Source organism: Streptopelia decaocto (assembly GCF_964273445.1).
Source record: "Streptopelia decaocto genome assembly, chromosome: 1".
Lineage (NCBI taxonomy): Eukaryota > Metazoa > Chordata > Aves > Columbiformes > Columbidae > Streptopelia > Streptopelia decaocto.
Window position 1 is genome coordinate 189,058,828 of NC_138663.1, and position 19,553 is coordinate 189,078,380.

General features: G+C 43.8%; 1 protein-coding gene across 4 annotated transcripts in view; it reads left to right on the forward strand.

The window, feature by feature from the left end:
• Window positions 1-10,868, forward strand: part of KATNAL1 (katanin catalytic subunit A1 like 1) — a 41,262-nt gene extending 30,394 nt beyond the window's left edge. For 3 of the 4 annotated variants that reach the window (XM_082066812.1, XM_082066811.1, XM_082066813.1), the window contains exons 8-12: window positions 3,273-3,431; window positions 4,284-4,410; window positions 5,448-5,582; window positions 7,909-8,035; window positions 9,547-10,868. In XM_082066812.1, coding sequence (XP_081922938.1) covers window positions 3,273-3,431; window positions 4,284-4,410; window positions 5,448-5,582; window positions 7,909-8,035; window positions 9,547-9,745 — 747 coding nt within the window. In that variant the 3' untranslated portion in view covers window positions 9,746-10,868. The remainder of the gene's footprint in view (window positions 1-3,272; window positions 3,432-4,283; window positions 4,411-5,447; window positions 5,583-7,908; window positions 8,036-9,546) is intronic. The other variant, XM_082066814.1, reaches the window with a different exon arrangement.
• Window positions 10,869-19,553: the final 8,685 nt, after the last annotated feature.

The window sequence follows — 19,553 nt, forward strand, 5'->3', positions numbered from 1 at the left end:
GTTAACATACCTACAGAATGTCGTGGCCACTTGTCTTTAAGGCAGGTATCTCAGCAGACTGCAGGGAATGTGAAGAATACCACGGGCTCTGCCTCCAAGTGTTGTGGCAGTGGATAAAGAAACAACACCCTGGTCATTTAAAGAGTTACAGTCTCCATCTCTCTGCATGAGATTACATTTTCCTACTGAGCGGTGTCGCCTCTGAAAACTAGGTGGTTGCAGACATGGAAAAAAATTCTAAGATTATTTCCTCCCTTCAGTCTGAAATGCAAATTGATTTCTGACGAGTCCATGAAGAGTCTTCATTGTTAGCCTTTTCCCTGGTGGCTTGTGAAGCCGTAACTCTCCTGAATTTATTTTTCACACAGAGCAGCATGTATTTTCCCTACTGTTGACCTCTGACTGTGCTACAAGGATGAGAAGTTTTGAAGGGAAGACTGTTTCTTGCAGTAATCAGCGTAGCAGCAGGCATTTGTTGAGCCTAGGCATTCAGGACAATAATTCAGGGGAAAGGCAGCCAAATCTGGTTTTGGATGTTCAGACTCTCCTGAGAACAATTCCCAAGACAGCCCTCACAGTTTGTGCCTGCATTCAGAGGACGGTGCCTTGTATGAAGGAGCCAGCTGTCTTCCCTGATTCAACACAGGTGCTGTGTAGTTGCAGCCACGGGTTTCTGTGTCCACAGGCTTGCTGTTTCTTTTTCTCTAAGCTGTTTTGTGCCAAGAAGGCCCAGTTGCTCGCTGTGCTTCCCACTGCTCTGCTAGTGATTGTTACAAAAACAAGAAGTAACCCCACAGTGATTTCATCAAAACACTTACTCCCTGCTGTGCATTTCAGCTTCTTATTGGAATACTTTGGATTAACAGAGCCTTAGAGGAAGAATAAAGAAGTCTTTGTGTTAGTCAAGGATTTTAACTAGTGAGTAAGTGGCAGCCTCCTAGTTTGCCGAAAGAGCAACTTGATCCTATGTGTTTCTGTTTGCAACTGTGCACATCTTATTTTGCTGAGAACTCATTCTTTTTTTTTTCAATTGATATTTCTATACTCTTTATCCCCAGAGAGCTTGGTTTTTCCCAGGCTTTACACCTGGTGTGGCTGCTTTGCATCTGTGTGATGCACGTGTATAATGCCACGTGCATTATGTGCAAGGTAACACTCACTGTAATAGTTACCCAGGAGGTGCGAATCAATGGGCTTTGATTTCAGCAATGAGCAGCGTGTGTAACTGAAGCCAGAATTTCACCTTCCATAATGATGAAGTACCAAAGCAACATGCAAACAATTACATTAGTCCCTTGTATCACCACATCCTGCAGTAAACACAGTTTGTCAAATGCAGGGGTCAAGAGTGATTTGAATTGAGATGCAGCTTTTTAAAAAATATTAAATAAACACATTTCAAACTCAGAGAGAGCTGTAAGTCATCTCTGACCGGCATATGACAGGCTGAGTAATTTTCACCCAGCTGTTCCAGGGTTGTATTTACAAAATTATTATAATATCAGTATAACTATGCAGCCACTTGAATCACAGTATATGTCTGAATGTTCATGGGGAGAAAAAGCATCCATTTACTTTTTATGCTTGCTGCTCTGGAGCTTAGGAAACCTTGGGCAGCCTGAGGAGTGACATTGGACTGTTAGCTGTATGGATGGCATGTGAACATTTCTAACTTAATTTACCGATGAATGTATATTGAGCTTGCATTAGCTAAGTGTTAAATGGCAATAAAGGTATTAAGAGTTAATGGAAAATGGAGTACAGGGAGGCTATTGCTTTTGAGTAGTACATTTTTGAATAATTGCGTTCCTGGTTGATTTGTTTTTATAGATCTCTTCCATGTCATTCTTGGTGCTTTTTGAAGTAAATTTTTGTGAGGAACAGATGAAATCTAATTTGCTATGTGGCTTGCATTTAACAGATATTTTATTGCTGTGGCATTTTATATAAGTTATTAATTGCAAAGCACATTCAATAAACTAAGGCAGTCTATTCCCTAACAATGTGCTATTCTAATTCTAGCTAATTTGATTGCCCTTGCAACACAGTACAACTTTACTTGAGGAAACTTGTTAGCATGTAATAAGATCGTGTAGTTGGAAGGGGGAAAAAACCAAACAAGCTGCATGAGCACTGCATTTTCATAGTGCCATGCTGAAAATCGCAGTGCCCTATCCTAGTGTTCTGCAGCCAGGGAGCAACATGATGTCTCTCTCCAGCACTGCTGCTGAAAGTGTTGGAAAGACTATCCATAAAGATAACTGCATTTAGAAATGCTATAAAGAGTGATTAACCAGTCTTCATGCTACAATCTTAATGTGGGTCCTGAGAGCACTGTCTGTCTCGCTAAAAACCTGCTTGTGTGATGATGGGTAAATGTGCCGAGCTGCAGATATATGTGTGCTCCTTTCTCTTTTAGTTAGACCACAGATGGAAAGGCAGTCTGGTGATGTAGATGGCAGCCTGGGACCTAACAATTGTAGTTCAGTTTTCTAGTTTAAAGCTTTCTGAATAATCACTGAGGTTCAGACTAGGCTTTTGTGGGACTGAGCAGTAGTCCACATGATCCACAGTTGCTTATCTGTAAAACAGAAATAGCAGTGCTCTTCTGCCATCCAACAGCGTGGTGAGGATGGTGTTCCATACAGGGATTGTGAAAATGCAGTAGTGTGGCCATATCAGTAGTGAGATGGAGAGATTAAATAGCATGACAAACTGTTGGATTCAGTGAATGCTCTCATGTGTACTTCAATCTGAAAATCAACCAGATTCATGCGTACACATCGTAAGGATTTTTTGGTAAAATGTTTTTCTACAGAAAAAATGCTCTACTGAGGGAACACAACTTTCTGCAAAAGCATTTTGATTTCTGTGAAGCTTTCTTTTGTGAGGGGGCCTTTGTTCCAAAAAGAAGAATTCACTGTCTTCATCTGCCTGTGCAGCCCCTCATGAGCTGGGAAAGGTCTGAGTTCAAGTCCAGGCCCTGTCTGGTTCAGAGCAAGTCTGTAAATCTGTTGTCCCCTTCCCAGGTGATAAGTGTGGCAACAGTTATTGCCTTTGTGATTCATTCTACAGTGGAGTGGCCAGAAGAAATCACAGAACACTTCCACGCGGTTCTCAAAAGCAGGATTCTTGTATTTTGTTTTCCTCTGATGATGATTATGCTATTAAACAATTCAAATACAGATCTTGGATCATATCGAGACCTAGTGTGGAGTATCAATAGCAAAGTTTCTATATTTGTTGTTCATTACCTTTATTTTCACCTTCAGGGCGTGCTGATGGTTGGTCCTCCCGGCACTGGCAAAACAATGCTAGCGAAAGCTGTTGCTACAGAATGTGGAACAACATTCTTCAATGTCTCTTCCTCTACCCTGACATCTAAATACAGGGGCGAGTCTGAGAAGCTGGTCCGCCTCTTATTTGAAATGGTATGTCCTCTGTGATGTGATCTGGGGATTACTAAGATGAGAAAGGACATCTCTCTTGGTTTCCTGCCCTCAAGTAGCAGGTTGGAAGCATGGAGTTCATTGAACTGACACCCCCTCAACCAGTTAGAAAACCACAGTCTCTGATTTCATCCTTTTCTGGTATGTTGTTGAGAATTAAGAAGGAAATGGTTCATCACCCATATTTGGGACAGCATTTTCTGTAGAGTTGCAGCCTTGACAGAAATTCAGTTATTTGTTAATGGGATAACAAGCCCATAGGAAGTAGATTTCAAATTGGAAGGGATTTGGAACTGTTATTCTAGAAGCAATACATGGTTTGGTTTTGTTTCTGTTCTGAATGATGGACACAAGTCTCTCAGTGAAGCTGTGGGTGCAGTCTGTCGTGTGGGGTATGTGAAGGACCTTCCCATGTGGACCTATACTGAAGAGTCATTCACCTCTTAGGGATCCTCATTGCACTTCTACAATACGCTCAGTTAAAACCTTTCTCTGCTGAGATAGGCTGAGCTCCCTTCTGTCCCCTATGCTGACCCCTCACCAGCACAAAAACTTGGACATGAAAACTGCCTGTATTTGATTTTGTTCCTTTGCAAGACCGATTGCTGAGGAAAACCAACCAACACTGAAAGACCCTTGGCTCAAGGAATATAATTTAAAGTGTATGAACTTGAGCTTGTGCCAGGCAGTTTGTAAATCAAGATCTCGAATTATTTTCTTGTGATGGGCAGGGAAGATATGTATGTACTATGTCTAGTGGGACTGGGTTGTGGTCTGGTGAGGGCCTGTGCTTGCTGCTGTGGGCTTAATAGTGATGTTTTCATTTGAATAAAGGCGAGGTTTTATGCTCCAACAACCATCTTCATTGATGAGATAGATTCCATCTGCAGCCGCAGAGGCACATCTGATGAACACGAGGCGAGTCGCAGAGTCAAGTCAGAGCTACTTGTGCAAATGGATGGTAACAAGTGTTTAGATTCGAGTTTGGGGCTGGGGTGCTGTTTCTTTACAGGTGGGAATGTAAGAACCTGAGCAATCTGGAAAAGCTGGCTTTATGGATAGGGGAAAAATAAGGCAGAAGTTGCAAGTAGTGTTTGAATGCAGATAACAGAAAAGGGTGTTCTGCCTTTTTTTTTTTTCCCCCTAAAATGGCAATTTTGGTGGTAAGTTGAAAGCTTATATTGAAGAGACAGACTCTAGGAGAAACAGATAAGGGAGATTTGTGCAGCTTAATACTTGAATATGAACAATTTACTACATTAATATATAATATATTACTATTACATATGTATAATTTAATATATTAATAATAATTTAATACATCAATATTAATTTTTATGCCATTTAAACAAATTTCTCCCCTTTGCTAGAGTGTCCAGCTTGGGACCCGCATTGTGAAATCTGGTTTTGCTGTATTATGCAGTGACAGCTAATATTACCCTTCTAGTCAGTCTTGATACCTGTTCTGTGCAGGTGCACATAACGAGGATGACCATCCAAGGAATATTGTATGGAGAAGGGGTTTGATAACCACCCCTGTACTGCAGCTATTGTTTAACTACTATTTATAATGTCCACAAATGTGCAGCTTCATTGTGGTAAACTCAATGTAGATAACTTTTTGCCCCAAAGTGATAATTTCTTTGCAGTCCTCATTTGGGAGTCCAAGGAGTGATTCCTATTTCTTCTGTGGCCAGACTTGACAAAGATAGCACTTTTGGTGGGACTAGCAGGGCAATGCTCACGTGTGATGGTGTTATTAGCACTGTCAAAGAAAGCGCTCCACCGACTCGGCAGTAGAGTGAACTGTCCCTCTCTCTGTGACAATGATGGGCTTGTCACACCTAAGCTATGGGAGGTTTGGGAAGGGGCATTAGGACTATATAGAGCTGTTGCTTAGCTTTGTCCAGGCTTGGTTGTTTGTGCAGTGTTTCTTAGCAAGCACCTGAATCAATAGGAGGTATGGAGTGAAATGGCTCTGAAGTGTTGTGCTTGCAGGGGTAGGTGGTGCTCTGGAAAATGATGACCCTTCCAAGATGGTTATGGTATTAGCAGCTACAAATTTTCCCTGGGATATCGATGAAGCTCTTAGACGGAGACTGGAGAAGAGGATTTATATACCTTTGCCCACAGGTATGTTCGCTACGAGCATTTTCCTCTAAAACGACCTTTGCAAGATGAGTTTAAGATTACTGCAGGACTGTTGGGTTTGGGAGGAATCTTGATGGTTTTGGGCTGAACAGTGGAAGTCAGGGGTTAATAATTTGTCTGGGCCACTTTATTTCTGAAGAGAGTGAGAGAAAGAAAAAAAAATACTACTTGCTTGGAGGCTTAAAAACAAAGAACTGCGGTATTTCATTGCAAGCCCATTGATGGGTTCTTACATTTTGAAAGAGAGTTAGTTTTAATGAGCCTGGAATTATTTTAAATGTTTAACAGTCAGTCCTCGAGTGATCATCAAAGGCAGCCTTTGGACATATTCAGAAATACTGCAAATGCACTCCATGCCCTTGCAGACAAATGCAAAGAAGTGGATCCATGAATTTTCACTTACAGGCTTATTTCATTTAAATCACTGCTTGCTCGCCTTTATGACTGCGCTTCGAGTCACTCAGAATGCAGCAGGCTGATTGCTTTCCTGCCCTAGGATGTCTCAGCTTGTGTTGTCTTTCCTAGCTGTCATTCACCTGTCCTATTAATTTTGAGATTCCTATCACTTGAAGTTTGCATAGCTTCGTTTATTCCTGGTACAGTGAATGCCTCATCTCCCTGCATGAGCACTCAAGATAACAAAATGTGTGTTCATGGTGACAGCAGTTGTGATTGAGTTTAGCAGGTATAAGGACACTTAATAGTTCTACAGCTTGTCTTTGTGCCTTACAGGCAGTAACAGCTCCTAACAGGATGCCTGTCTTTATGACCAATTAGTTTAAAATCCTACCAGCGCTTGCTCTTGTTTCTAATTAAAGCAGATTGCTTTTTGACATAGTGTATTACACTCTGGACAACATACAAGATGTGCTCCAGTTTTATTTTCAGTCTTATGTTCTGTTGCATCTATTCTGTAAATAAGAATGTTGAGCTGTTCTGGGGAAGTCTAAATGTTGCCTTTATAACTGCTGTGTGATTTGATGTGGTCAGGCATTTTAATTGAAAAAGGGATACGATATGTCATATGGATACTTGTACGTTGTGGAATTTGGTGCAAGTATATATTCTACCATGTTTCATTTTCAAAATACTGCAAGGACTTGTTCAGCCCCATAGCAAAGATTAGAAGAATATTCTGTGTTGCAGGACACTCTTTGCAGGTATGCTGTATGTACGTTGTGCTCTGTAAATAATAAATCCCCACTTTATAGCTAGTGCCAGGTGTGTGATTGATAGCTCTGTATTCTTGACAGTTCTGAAAAGCACACCAAGCAGCTTTAGACAAGCCTTCTAATTTCTTTTATATTTCCCCTCCACCCCCTTTTTTAATTAGGGACATCAATAAATAAAACATAAATGTCGATATTTCCTTAAGACTTTCAGCCTTTCCTACTGCTATTTTTTCTGTTACAGTTGTCGTTTTTTCTAGGCCATAAAAATTGGTCACTGTGGAAATAAAGATGCTGAGATGGTATATTTTTCTGTAGAGTGAAAGCCAGGAAAGCATTCATCCTCTCTTTACCACCCTTGTGCAGAGTAACACTGAGGCTTAAGCTCTCAAATGTGAATTCCCTGTTATAAGCCTAGGCTGCTTAACATATGTACCCAAATGCACATACGCACATGCAATCTACAAGAAAAAATGGTTAACTGGCTTCATAAGTGCTCATTTACATAGCTGGTTATCACTGTGTGCACACTGCGTCTAGGTCTGGAAGTGAGATACCAGGACATTTGTATTGTAAATATAATAATATATTTACTGTATTAATGTATCTGTTTTCTGTCAGACTTCAGCAGCTTTCTTGGGTCCCAACTAAGTACAGTGCTTAAATATATGCTTAAAGTTCAGCCTGTTGTTAAGGGGTTTGTGCTCTCTGAAGCTCTGTTAACAGAATCCTCATTGTAGTTCTAATGAAACTGTGTCAATAGTATGCAATCAAACACTTAAACACAAGTGAATCCAAAGGGATGTGAGAAGCAGCAGGCATTTGTAGGATTGCACTTTTGTGCCTTTGGGTAGTATGCAACCAAATGCTTTGTCACCTGAGACATAACAGACATTTTTAATGACGTATGACTTTGGAAAATGTCTCTAGAGCATGCTATTTTAATATACTGCTTTTAACCATATGTTTTACTGTATTTGATTGCACACGTTACTGTGATTTGTTCCATCTCTTTCCTTTTCTTACATCAAACACTTTTGTTTGAACTTTTCATGGAAAAAATCTAAGTTGTGTTTATATCTTTTTTTTTTGTTTGTTTTAATCTTCCAAATCTTAAAATAAGTATTTTTATGTTGTAGCAAAAGGCAGAGCAGAACTACTTAAGATTAATCTTCGGGAAGTAGAACTGGATCCTGATATTAGCCTTGAAGAAATTGCTGAGAAGATTGAAGGCTATTCTGGTGCTGACATCACTAATGTTTGCAGGTATGTCATTCCCTTTAATCTGCAAATAAAACTGCATGGAAAGTCACTGTTTGCATTACATAATAAAAGGCAACACCCAGCACAGCTGAAGCCATGCGAACAGTGATGGTGTTTGAAGCCCAAATCTGTTTACTGGAACCATGTGGTGCTGTCATGTGAAGCAGTCTAAAGACCAGGGAGTCTTTCTGTGAGATGTGGTTAAGTTTTCTTGGATCTGAAGAGAAAAAAATTATCTGAGCAAATCTCATGTTACAGTTGGCTGCATTTACTACATTTGTCTGCATTTGTTAATGCAGTGCAAAACGGGATTGGATTTTTCTTTTTTTTAAATCCCATGAGTTTAAGAGCTAGAATCTTCTGATGTGGAGGAATCTTTCACAGAATGTTTCTTTGGGGCTTCTATATGCCCTACGTTTGAACAGCCCTCAGTGCAGCATGGTCTTCGTTTCTGCATGAATTTTCTATGTGCAAGGATGATACAGATAGTTTGTAGCATTAATATTGAATTTATTTCCATCCTGTTCCCACAGTTTGTTTCATTTTTTGAGAAATCAGTATTTTCTGGTGGAGTACAGGTATCTGAAAAAACTTACTAGAAGGAAGTCTGTGCCCCTTGTAATGTTAGGATCCCTGCCAAGAGAAATGGATACTTTAAGAACATGGCTTGGGATTTTTTTTAGTTCCCCTGCTGCTTTGCTGAAATTGTGAAGTGACTTCATGGTTTTGAAAACTTGGTGTGTGTCACACAGTGCAATAGTTAAATTACCTGTTCTCCTTGAGGCCTCTGTTATCCCTTGCTGGGAAAAACCTGGGGAAAGAGAAAATGTAATTTCAGACTGCATGTGGGTCACAGTGTGAGAAATGAGCAGTGATCTCTGTGCTGGTGGCCACGCCGGCAGCACCCGAGCTGGAGAGACGGCGCGGAGCAGGTAGAGTGTGAGGAGGCACAGGTACCAGTGGCCTCAGCCCCACGGGGCTCATGTCACTGGTGTCTGGTGCCTCCTGCTCTGCCCGCCACAGGCTCAGGTGCTGTGTGCGAGCAGGCGCCAGAGCTGGGCTGCGCTCTCAACACTTGCTGACTGGCCTTTTGGGCTGCACGGTGGGGAGCAGATTGAAATCTAAGGGGCTGGGGGTACAAAACCCAGACTCCTTTAAAAAAAAAAAAAGTTTTTGAGTGCAGTTCCTCTCCCACCCTGCCCTTTCCTGCACTGTGAAATTTCATCTCCATGAATCATTGTAAAAGGTTTTCAGTTTTATAGTTTTAATTATCTCTGCACATTTACCATATGCTTAAATGGATTTTGGTACCAATGCATTCTTTATGTTGAATTAATGTAGTGATCTGGGAACATGGAAGCTAGGAAAGATGTGAACGGCATCTTCTATGGTAAATAAGTGCTCTCTTAAGCGTCCCTGGCAGTGGTTTCTAGCAAGAGAATACAATCAAAATTCATAGGCTTACAACACATGCTGCTGGCAATTAGGTCTCATACATTGTCCTGTATTTCCAGGGATGCCTCTTTAATGGCAATGAGACGGCGTATTAATGGCTTAACTCCAGAAGAGATTCGTGCGCTTTCTAAGGAGGAGCTTCAGATGCCGGTTACCAGGGGGGACTTTGAGCTGGCTCTGAAGAAAATCTCCAAATCTGTTTCTGCTGCAGACCTGGAGAAGTATGAAAAATGGATGGCGGAGTTTGGATCTGCTTAATCTCAGTGACAGCTCTCCTTTGGTACAGTTTAATGGCTTTTGTTGTTTTCACTTGCAGAATGAGTTAGAAACCCTTTTGAAGGTTTAATAAAAGGTCTGCCTCTGCCCGCATCCCACCCCCTTCTGGTGACAAGATCTTTAAAGCTCCATTTGCCTTTAAAGGGAATGAACACAATAATAAGTTGATATTGTAAAAGATATATTATCTCTGAATAGTAAAATAAGACTAACAGGTACTGAAAAAATATACTGTGAGGCTAATATTTTTATTTTTCCAATGAAGAGCAGTGTTACTTAACCTCCTCATAGTCATCTTTAATGGCTGGAATCAGTAAATCAGCTGGGGATGTGACTCCAGAGGAGCTGACAAGGGCTTGCTGTACCCCCTGCTCTTCAGTGCTACATTTCTGTTGAGCTGCTGACTCTGCTTCCCTTGAATGTGGCATCGAAGTAACTGTGCTCTCTGCTTGGATACTCAGAGCAAAGCCTGTGGATTAATTGGGATTCCACTGAGGAAATGAGGACCAGTTTTCCATCAAGATATGAGCTCAGCTCTCCTCCCACGTGCTCCCATTTGGAATTGCTGTCACTTCAGACTGGAGTGATGTTACCTGTGACGACTTCTGATGGAAATCAGAGGAAAAGGGCCTTGAATGCTCTCAGTCTGGTTTGTGCTTGATCTCTGAACATAGTTTGTACCAGTTTGACCAGTAAATACTTTGAAGTTCGACCGGTAGGCACTTTTTTACATCTTGCACTTTTATGCTTATATATAACCTTATACTTTGTCTGTGTTGTCTAGATATTATTATTTAAGTACCAAGAGTTTATTACAATAAAGACATTAATATCAGGGCCGTCTTTAAAACACGTGGCTGTGGACTTCCACTTCTGTTTAGACATGAACTCTTTCCTAGCTTTACTAGGCAATGGAATTTGCTCCTGTTTATGTTGCAGAACTGTTAATGCTTAATTTTTTAAATGAATATTTCTTAAAAATGTATAAATGTTATTGATTTAGGGAAAAATAATCTGTACAATCTTATGTATGTTGTTATCTGTTTCTTCCCACATACAAGTGTGGGGCTGAGAAGGGCTGGGCTATAAAGTCCAGCATGAGAAATTCTCTCTCTGCAGTATAACTCTTATGCTGACTATGTGAGCTTTGCACAGACTGGGGCTGTGAGTCTGACATACAAAGGTTTCCCATGGCAGGAATGAGAAGAAGTCTAATTTACAGAGGAATGCGCAGTGTCACAAGTTTTTGGTTATTTTGTGATCTGGGCCCAAAGTATCTTGGCGGATGTGAGTTGCTGTGCAGTTCGGTATCTATTCTACCCTCCAGCTCTCTGCTGAGACTCCTAATGGCATAGCCAGGTGTGGCAAACTAGGGTAAGAAACAGATAACACCTCCTCTTGAATAGGAGTATATCTTTATTTGCTCCTTTTTGCTGGTTCTTGGAAGTTCCAAATAGTATCAGTAATTCAGCACGTTGGTCTCTTGGGCCATGACATATGAACCACTGCGGCAAATGCTGCTCAGGTGTGTTTACTGCTCAATACAGCAAGGTCTGTCAGGATGTGTGCCTGACAGCTCTGCAGCATCTATCTGATACATGAGTGACTTTTGAAGCTGTTTTACCATTGCAGCTTTGTCTGTCAGTATTCCTTTTTCTTTCTTTGTATGTCAGGACCGCGTCTTGGATTGATCCTGTCATTTTAGAGGGCCGCCCCAATTTGCATGGAGAAACACCATGGAGGTTCTGTCAGTCTTACATTTGACGTGAACCTCAGTTGGGGCCTTAGAAGCATGTTTCCATGTGGTACTCCAGAAGAAAATACCTTCTGGGGCCCCCAGACTGGTTGAGACACAACTGCTGTTCATCTCTTTTCAAGAACAGAGCATCTCCCCTGACTAGGCCCTGTTACGCTCCTGACAGGGAGGTTACTGCAGCAGGAATGTCAGCTTCTACCCTCTTCACCTCCAGGAAGAAAGAAGAGGTCCGGTCGCTTCTTTCCTGACTAGTTTGCATTAACTGCACAGTAGAGCCCTTGGGATAGATTCGTCATACATGTGACTGTCAGACTAAAAGGAACATCTCTCTCTGCACTTGAAGATGAGCAAGCAGAAGCCATGTTGACTCTTTATAATTTTTGGATAAATTCCAACCAGGGCTAGTCTGTTCCTCCCAGGGAATAACAGGACCTTTATAGAGAGACAGCTTTGAAAACATTGCTACAGTCTGTCATTTCCTTATGAAAGCTGTAGGCTGTAGCCGTTACTCTTTGTTTGTTTTACTGCATTAGAAATTAATAAAGCTACATGAATCTTTTGTGGCCAGTGCCAGACTAGCACTTCAGGGTCTCTCACTAGAGAGGCCATTGCTGCCCGAGGAGCTTAGTCCACACAAGCAGGATCTAGAAGGGAATAGACATGAATCCAAATGACTTGCCCTGTTCAGAGTAGTGCTGGGATTCAGCTGCTGCTGCTGCTTAGGGAGGTCTAAGTACCAGTTTTCTCAGTTCCGTGTTCCAAGCAGCAGTACCCTTCCTGCTGATGAAAGCACAGTGTTTAGCAAAAATGTCATTCCTTAGCTCTTTGATGCATCTTCTACTTTAAGGCATTAAACTTCGTTTTTGGCTGTTAAGCAAAATTCACTGTACTGGGTATTCCCTCTAGTAGGATTTATTCAGGTGCTGCAGCCTTTTTCTCTAAAGGTCATGATTTCTACCCCGAATACATTTTTTATTGTACTGGTCCTTTCCTGCTGCAGAACAGAAAAGTGAAACTTTCCAAGCCGTAGATGTTTACCTGTACAATGGTTGTGCCCAAGCGTTACACACTGACTTGGGCCCTGCTGGATCAGGCACCCTGCAAGACAGAGACCATCCCTTTGCTGCTGAGACTTCTCAGGACAGGGCTCTGACCCCGTGTGCTGACCCTTACACCTTTCCCGAGTCACACTGGTGTGCTCGCCTGGGTGGGCTTGGAAACGGGTTATTAACTCAAGAGGGGAACCAGCAGTGAGGTGCAGCAGGGAGCAACCAGGGAAGGAAGGTCAGGCCAACAGTGGCAGCAACTAAAGGCCCTAAGGATGAGCTTACAGCTCAGCCTAAGTCCGGTTCATGTCCCACTGGTAGAAACCCTTGTGTAGGGATGTTGGATTCTTCGGAGAGCAATGCACAAGCACATCACAGCCTGCTGCGACAACTTGTTCAGCCTGTGGCTGTGTGTGTGTGGAGATACATGTGCACACGTGTGCACATGTATATATGCACACACAATGTGTGGTGCTTCAGTAGTTTGTACCTAAATTACATTTTAAAATAAGTTTTAAAGCTGTGTTTACATGTCTCTTTCCAAACATCTGTGAAGTCTCTCTTGGGTGGCACTGTTAATTTTTGTACAATAAGCAATCTGGGTTTATGAAGTAATAAACGTGCATGTAGAGTCTGTTCGTGTGGGCTGGGCTGTGAATGCTTTGCTGGCAACTGTTTCCAAAGGCTGCCACAGGATGCAGATCTTTTCAGTGTGTCACGGTGGTGCTGGACTCACCAAAGTCCCGGATGGAGAGCAGTTAAAGCAAAGTCTGGTTTTCTTGGATAACACTGTCAGCAATGCTTTCCCTCTTAAATTGGCCTTTTGTTGCCACAAGCTATAAAATGGGGAACGCTTCAATGCCCAATGAGTGGAAGGAGAGTGGGGGAGAGGAGAGCAGAGGCCCCAGCAGATGTTCAGTGTTAGCACCTGATTCAGACCTCACAGAGCCAGGCAGACTTTATTACTTGCCCCTGGGCTGGAAGTGTAATCAGGCTCCAGAGAAGCTATATCATCAGCTGCCTGCTAACCAGGAGACTTTCAAGAGCAAAACTTCTGTTAGGAAAGAATTTTCAAACTTGGAAGGAGACCCCAAGTCTCTTGGGACTGAGTTGATTATTTGAATTTTCTCACTAACTTCCTTATGAAGGTATGTGTAGTTTCCAGTGTTTCATAACGCCTCGAGCATGAAAGGGCGAGCAAGGGAAATTGCTGATCAAGGGATTTCAGGAGAGGTCAAATCTTTGCATAGGAAGTTCAGCTCACCCCAGTTTAAAGAAGACTGTGAAACAGCAAAGATGCACTGATGTGTTCTGACCATTATGAAGATGAAAGAGGTGGTGTGCTCTAAAGAAGTCCTGTATCAAGCAAGCAAAGACCTGGCTGTGTGGTCCAGGCACAAGGAGGTGGAAGCAGCAGAGGAAATAGTGAGAATTTGTCTGTTTTTGAAATAAACCACCCTGAATCCATTAATGGACTGACGATTCATTCTGACCTGTAGTGACAGATAAGAACGTGATGAACATGGAGGTGAAAGTGCTGCCAGGGATCCAAGCAGGGAGCCTGGGAGTGTGAGGTGGGTGTCAGCACCATGGTGGCAGCTGGGACACACTCAGTATGAACTACGCACCAAACCACGCTGCCGGCACAGGCTCAGCCAAGCGGGGCAGGAGTAGTCTCAGCAGCCTTCTGATGGAACAAAGCAGCCTGTATGAAGCCAACCATGTTGGTGGTGGCAAAGGTAGAGAGATGTTGCAGTTTAGAGAATGTGGCACACAGTCTTGTTTCCTGCTCCATGGGAGCGCTGTGCAACAGCTTGGCTGTGGCTGTAGATGCCCCAGTCACCCACATTCCAGAGCCAACTTCCACACCAGCCTTAGCTAACAGAGCTGCAGCAACAAGTGATGTTCCCACCTCCCTCAGCATAGAGACATTTGACCCACTCTGCTTGCTGAGCCAGCCTTTGTGTGCTGGTTGTGACCTGTTCTTCTGATCCACTTACTGCATGTGCAGTTGTTTGGTACCTCTAACAGAGGAGCTCCCTTGGTGCAATACCGAGCTGTCTTTTGATCAGCTAAAGCACCATGCTCCTACACATCTCTGCACCTAGGTGTCTTGGAAAGATCCAGGCACTTTTCCTCTTCTTTAGAAAACCCTAACTAGCATTAAAAGTGTATGGGATGAGATATCTTGGCTAGCCTGGTTGCCCAGCACATGAACACAGACCTCAACAGCCAAGGAAATGCCACAAGGAAAGTTCTGGTTTTATTATGAGGAGACAAAGTCTGGGGATGTTCCCACTCCTACTGCAGGAGTAGAGTTAGGGTCATATTGTGTCCAAGCTCCATTTTCTGGGTTTTGTGTATTTGTGACTTCTTTGTTGTAGTAAGAACATTTTTCTCAAGAGTTAGTGGGAAGACATGGATTTTCTGTTCAGTGTCTGGGTTAGGGTTTTGCAAATCCCATGAGCTGGTTGGTACATGAAGCTGCTGAGCCCCTTAATTAAACGGAAAGAGTGTAGATTTAGGTCAGATATAAGGAAGAAATTCTTCCCCATGAGGGTGGTGAGGCACTGGAACAGGCTGCCCAAAGAAGCTGTGGATGCCCCATCCCTGGAAGTGTTCAAGGCCAGGTTGGACAGGGCTTTGAGCAACCTGGTCAATGGAAGGTGTCCCTGCCCATGGCAGGGAGGGTGGAACTAGATAATCTTTAAGGTCCCTTCCAACCCAAACCATTCTATGATCCTATGATTCTCAGCATGCTTACTTTTGGAGAAAAGCATCATGTACCCCAGTCTGGCTGTACAGTAAGCAGTGTAGCTTTGTGCAAAGTTGCTTAAATATTGTATTTAAAATATTAGTTTGGCAAAGAGAGAAGTTCTTCCTGCCAGTTTACAACTGCGTTTCTCCCATTCATAAGCAGCCCCTTGCATAAGTTGTCCAACTGATGTAAAATAAACTGTCTTGGAAGTAAGAGTTTTTTAAACTTGACTTTGAAGAGCAAGAAAGGTAGAAAAATATTTGCCTAGGGGAAGATACCGGAGTACTCGGGATGTTGAAAGCTGAAATTTCTTCCTTTTGTGGCTTTCCTTTTTGTCTAACAGTTACACTGCTGGGTTGCGCTTTCTGTTTCCAATTTGTTTTGAAATAATTACCATTGTTTATCCATCTCTCAGCCTTTGCAGATGAACTGGTTGCACAGAGCCTGCTTTTGCTTAGCGGTTGGTGTTCTTGCACAGTGTGTTGTGTGACATCTAATTGAACAGGCTGATGGCGTGAGATCTTCCTTGTGAAGTAAAGGTCACCTGAACGGTGAAGGTGAGAGGAACGGCACTGAATACCAATTGGACTGGCAGCAACAGGAACCATGGCAACTCAGCACAGGGTTTATAAATATAACTGAGAGGAAAAAGGGAATAACCTTAAGGAGTGGCCGACAACACTGCAATATGCATGTTGATAAAAACGGCGGTCTTTGCGTCTTTGCGAGTGAGAGGAACGTACATAACAGGGTGGAAGTGGCTTGGTGACCAAAGGCAGCCAACTGCAGGCACTGCTAACAGGTTTCGTCGCCCAGCCTTGCTGCTTCAAAACTTGCCAGTCTCCAGGTCACGTTTGTTACAGCCACTACAAAAACTGAATTTGACCTCCTAATAGCTTGTTTCTCATCTTGAAATATGTTCAAACTTTGCATATGCTTTTTGGAGGGCTAGAAGAACAAGGGGATGTTAATATTGATGTTTTTCTGTAGGACCCTGGGGCACTGTTGTGCTGGATGCCATTCGGGTGCACAAGAGATTCTGCAAATGCTTATGGGGAGTTGGGGTGGTAGAAGGCTGAGGAGACTCAACTTGCCCAAGGTGCTGGGATCAGTGGAAGAGACAAAACTGTGTGCCTGACTCCCAGTTCCTGATCCAAGAGCATACAGTAGTGTTCTTCAGTTGATTTTGATTTGCAGCCCCCTAGCATTTTTTCTACTGAGGCTGAACATCTTTGTATTGTGAATTAAACACAGCAAGATTTTTTTTTTCTTAGATACCTTCTGCAAGCCCTTAACAAATAGCCTGTGGTGCTCCCGGGGGCTGCAGATAGTTTGCAAAGCACTGGCCCATGTCATCCTAAGTTTGCCTGACTTTCTTATGGAAGGGAGTCTATAATGGATGCTGTTGATTTAATTTTCTTCTTTTTAATCTTTTTAGTTTGCTCAGCAAGATGAAGCTCAGTGAACGTCAGGTGCTTCTGGGGACTTTATTTACAATGTGTTTTCTTTCGTGCAAATTAGCGTTCCATCAGCATATGGCACAGCCATCTAAAATAAATATTTGGCTTTCCTTAATTTATACTTGTGTAGAAAGGTCCCTGAGTGTGCATATCTATCCCTCTATTGTATCTAATTAGACATTTCTACCACAGTGCTGGGGGACCAGGCTCCTTCCCCCGTGCCGAGGAGCTGAGAGCTGTGATTGACGCACTGCTTCCCTGCGTGATGGACCCGAGTGCCTCAGCTCTGCTTCCCTGCGTGGTGGACCCGAGTGCCTCAGCTCTGCTTCCCTGCGTGGTGGACCCGAGTGCCTCAGCTCGGGGGCAGTGGGGCAGGCAGCTGGCCCCTCCACCACCGAGGCTGCCGGCAGCTCACTGGTGGCACTGCCAGGTCAGCCTCCCTCTCTAGATGCTGGGGATTCTGATTTATTTAAGCTGGGAACCTGCCCAGCCTAAGCAAAGCTTGGCTCCCCGTCCGTGGTCACCTCCTTCACCTACCGAGGCAGCTGCGCTTTTGCGAGACACGAGCCCAAGCGAAGCGTGTGAGAGCAAACAAACAGCTCTGGCTGCAAGATGCTGGAGGAAGAGGTTGGGCAGCGGTGGGGTGGGATGGCACGTTGGGCTGCGTCCCTCTGTGCCCAGGGGCTAGGGAAATAAGTGTTGGGGAGAGGGAAAACATTCCCCTGGCATTCAATACGGACATGCATGGGAGAAGAGCAGGAAACTTATTTTAAAACAAAGGAACAAATGGAAAATTAATCAGTTTTAAGATGGAGTGGAGCCCCACAGCCAGTGACCCAGGAGGTCTTTTCCAACTCTTTGGCAGATCCAGATGTTTTGTGTTCTCACAAATTATTTGCAAAATTTCTACTAGTTTCCAATCTAAGTAAGTTCACACTTGATTTGTATCCATCTGACTTTGTGCTAATGTCATCTTCTATAATAGCAAATAGTTTTTAGTCCCTGCCACATCCCTGAATGTGTTTATGGAGTCATCATATAAAGCAACACCTTGTGCTTTGTTAGACTGTATAAGCTCTTTCAGCCTCTTTTATAAGACAGATCCTCTTCATTAACCTTTTTTCCCACCTGAGCCCATTTGTTTTTTTAACACAGACCGCCAGAAGTGTACACCATGCGTCCATAAGCTGCACACAGCACGTTACCCAAAAAGGCAAGGAAAAATTTGCCATCATGGTACATATTGCTGTAATCAAGCAAATAAACCAAGTAGTTGGTTGTATAACCTATGAGAGGTCAGAAGCTTTAGGAATATTGTTGAACAGCAACTAGGACTCATCGTTCCTGCTCCAGCAGTGGGACTGGACTAGATGATCTTTTGAGGTCCCTTCCAATCCCAAACATACTGTGATACTGTGATTAGATAACTGAGACAATGCTAGGCAGTGGGATGCACAGGGAATGGGAGGAAGATGCAGGAGCTCGCCAGGGGATGGCAAGAGAAAAGATTTGGGTATTCTGTTTGCAGGCAATGCACACTTGCTTTGAGTCCACAGCATTTCTGGGGACGCTTGCATGCTGCCCAGACACAGAGGAAGAAGAGATTTGAGCCCATCTAATAAGTTCCAAGGACAGCACAGCCACCAGTAACTGTGGATGAATGTGGAGTGATGGGTTGGATCACATCTACCTTCTGCCAGTGTTCCTGTCTCTGCCTTTCTCCTCTGTGTGCACAGAGCCCAGCCAGACATGGGTTATCCTGGCACTCACACTCGGGTCCCCACGTGTGCCCTGTTGCTCTGTGCAGGACCCCGCTGGTACATGGTTCTCCAGGGCATGCTTCTTCCCTTCGAGCTGTCCAGAAACGACCAGCCTGGTGGTCACCTACCAACAGGTGTCCTGTGGTCCCTCAGTGTCTTGGGTGCAGACACAGAACACACGCAGCCTTGAACACACTGGTGTCTAAGTTGATCCCAAGCTCTGTCTCAGTGCAGTCCTCCTTTGCAAATGGTTAAACCCCCTCCTCTCTCCCTGCGAGGCTCCTGGCTTTAGTTTTTCCCAAACCGAAGTTAGGCCAGCCTGGCCAAGCAGGACCAGCACACTCAAAGCAGTGAGACTGAGTGGGTAGCATGGAAATGCCGAGGCTGTGCACCTTCCTCCTGGCCCCTCCTGGCAAACACTGTGAGCCGGGGCAGATGGGACAGGATGGAGATGTTTTCCCAGGGGAACTGTAGGTCCTGGTACTAATTAGGCAGGAGCTGCTGGGAGACGGCAGAGGGAATTCTTCCTTTAGCAAGAGAGAGGAAGGCATGGAAAATTTGGGTGTTACCAAGGGCCCAAGGAAGGCTGAACATCCAGATCTTGGACTGTTGTACAGACGCTTCTCACGGCATCCTTCCCTTGCAGCACTGCACCCCTCAGATGCCGAGACACAGTCATCTTTCCCTCGGAGCACTCCTGCCCAACAGCTGCCCGTGGACCTGCTGTGCAGATGTGCTGGGCAGCAGGAAGGGTGGGGGACAGCTCGGCTCTCACACATAGCGTGGTCCAGCCAGGGCCAGCAAGTGGCTTTCTGACAACACCCTGCAGTGCAACAGCCAGGTTAGGAGAGATGCTAAGAGACAGACACTGCCCATGTCTGGGCCTTCCTTAACGAAACTTATTAACAAATCTGAGCCTCGGGAAAGGAGGACAAAGGAGAAGGGGGTGTTGGAAAGAGGTGTTTCTTTGCACCGTGTTCTATTTTACATATCTGTCCTACATGGCTTCT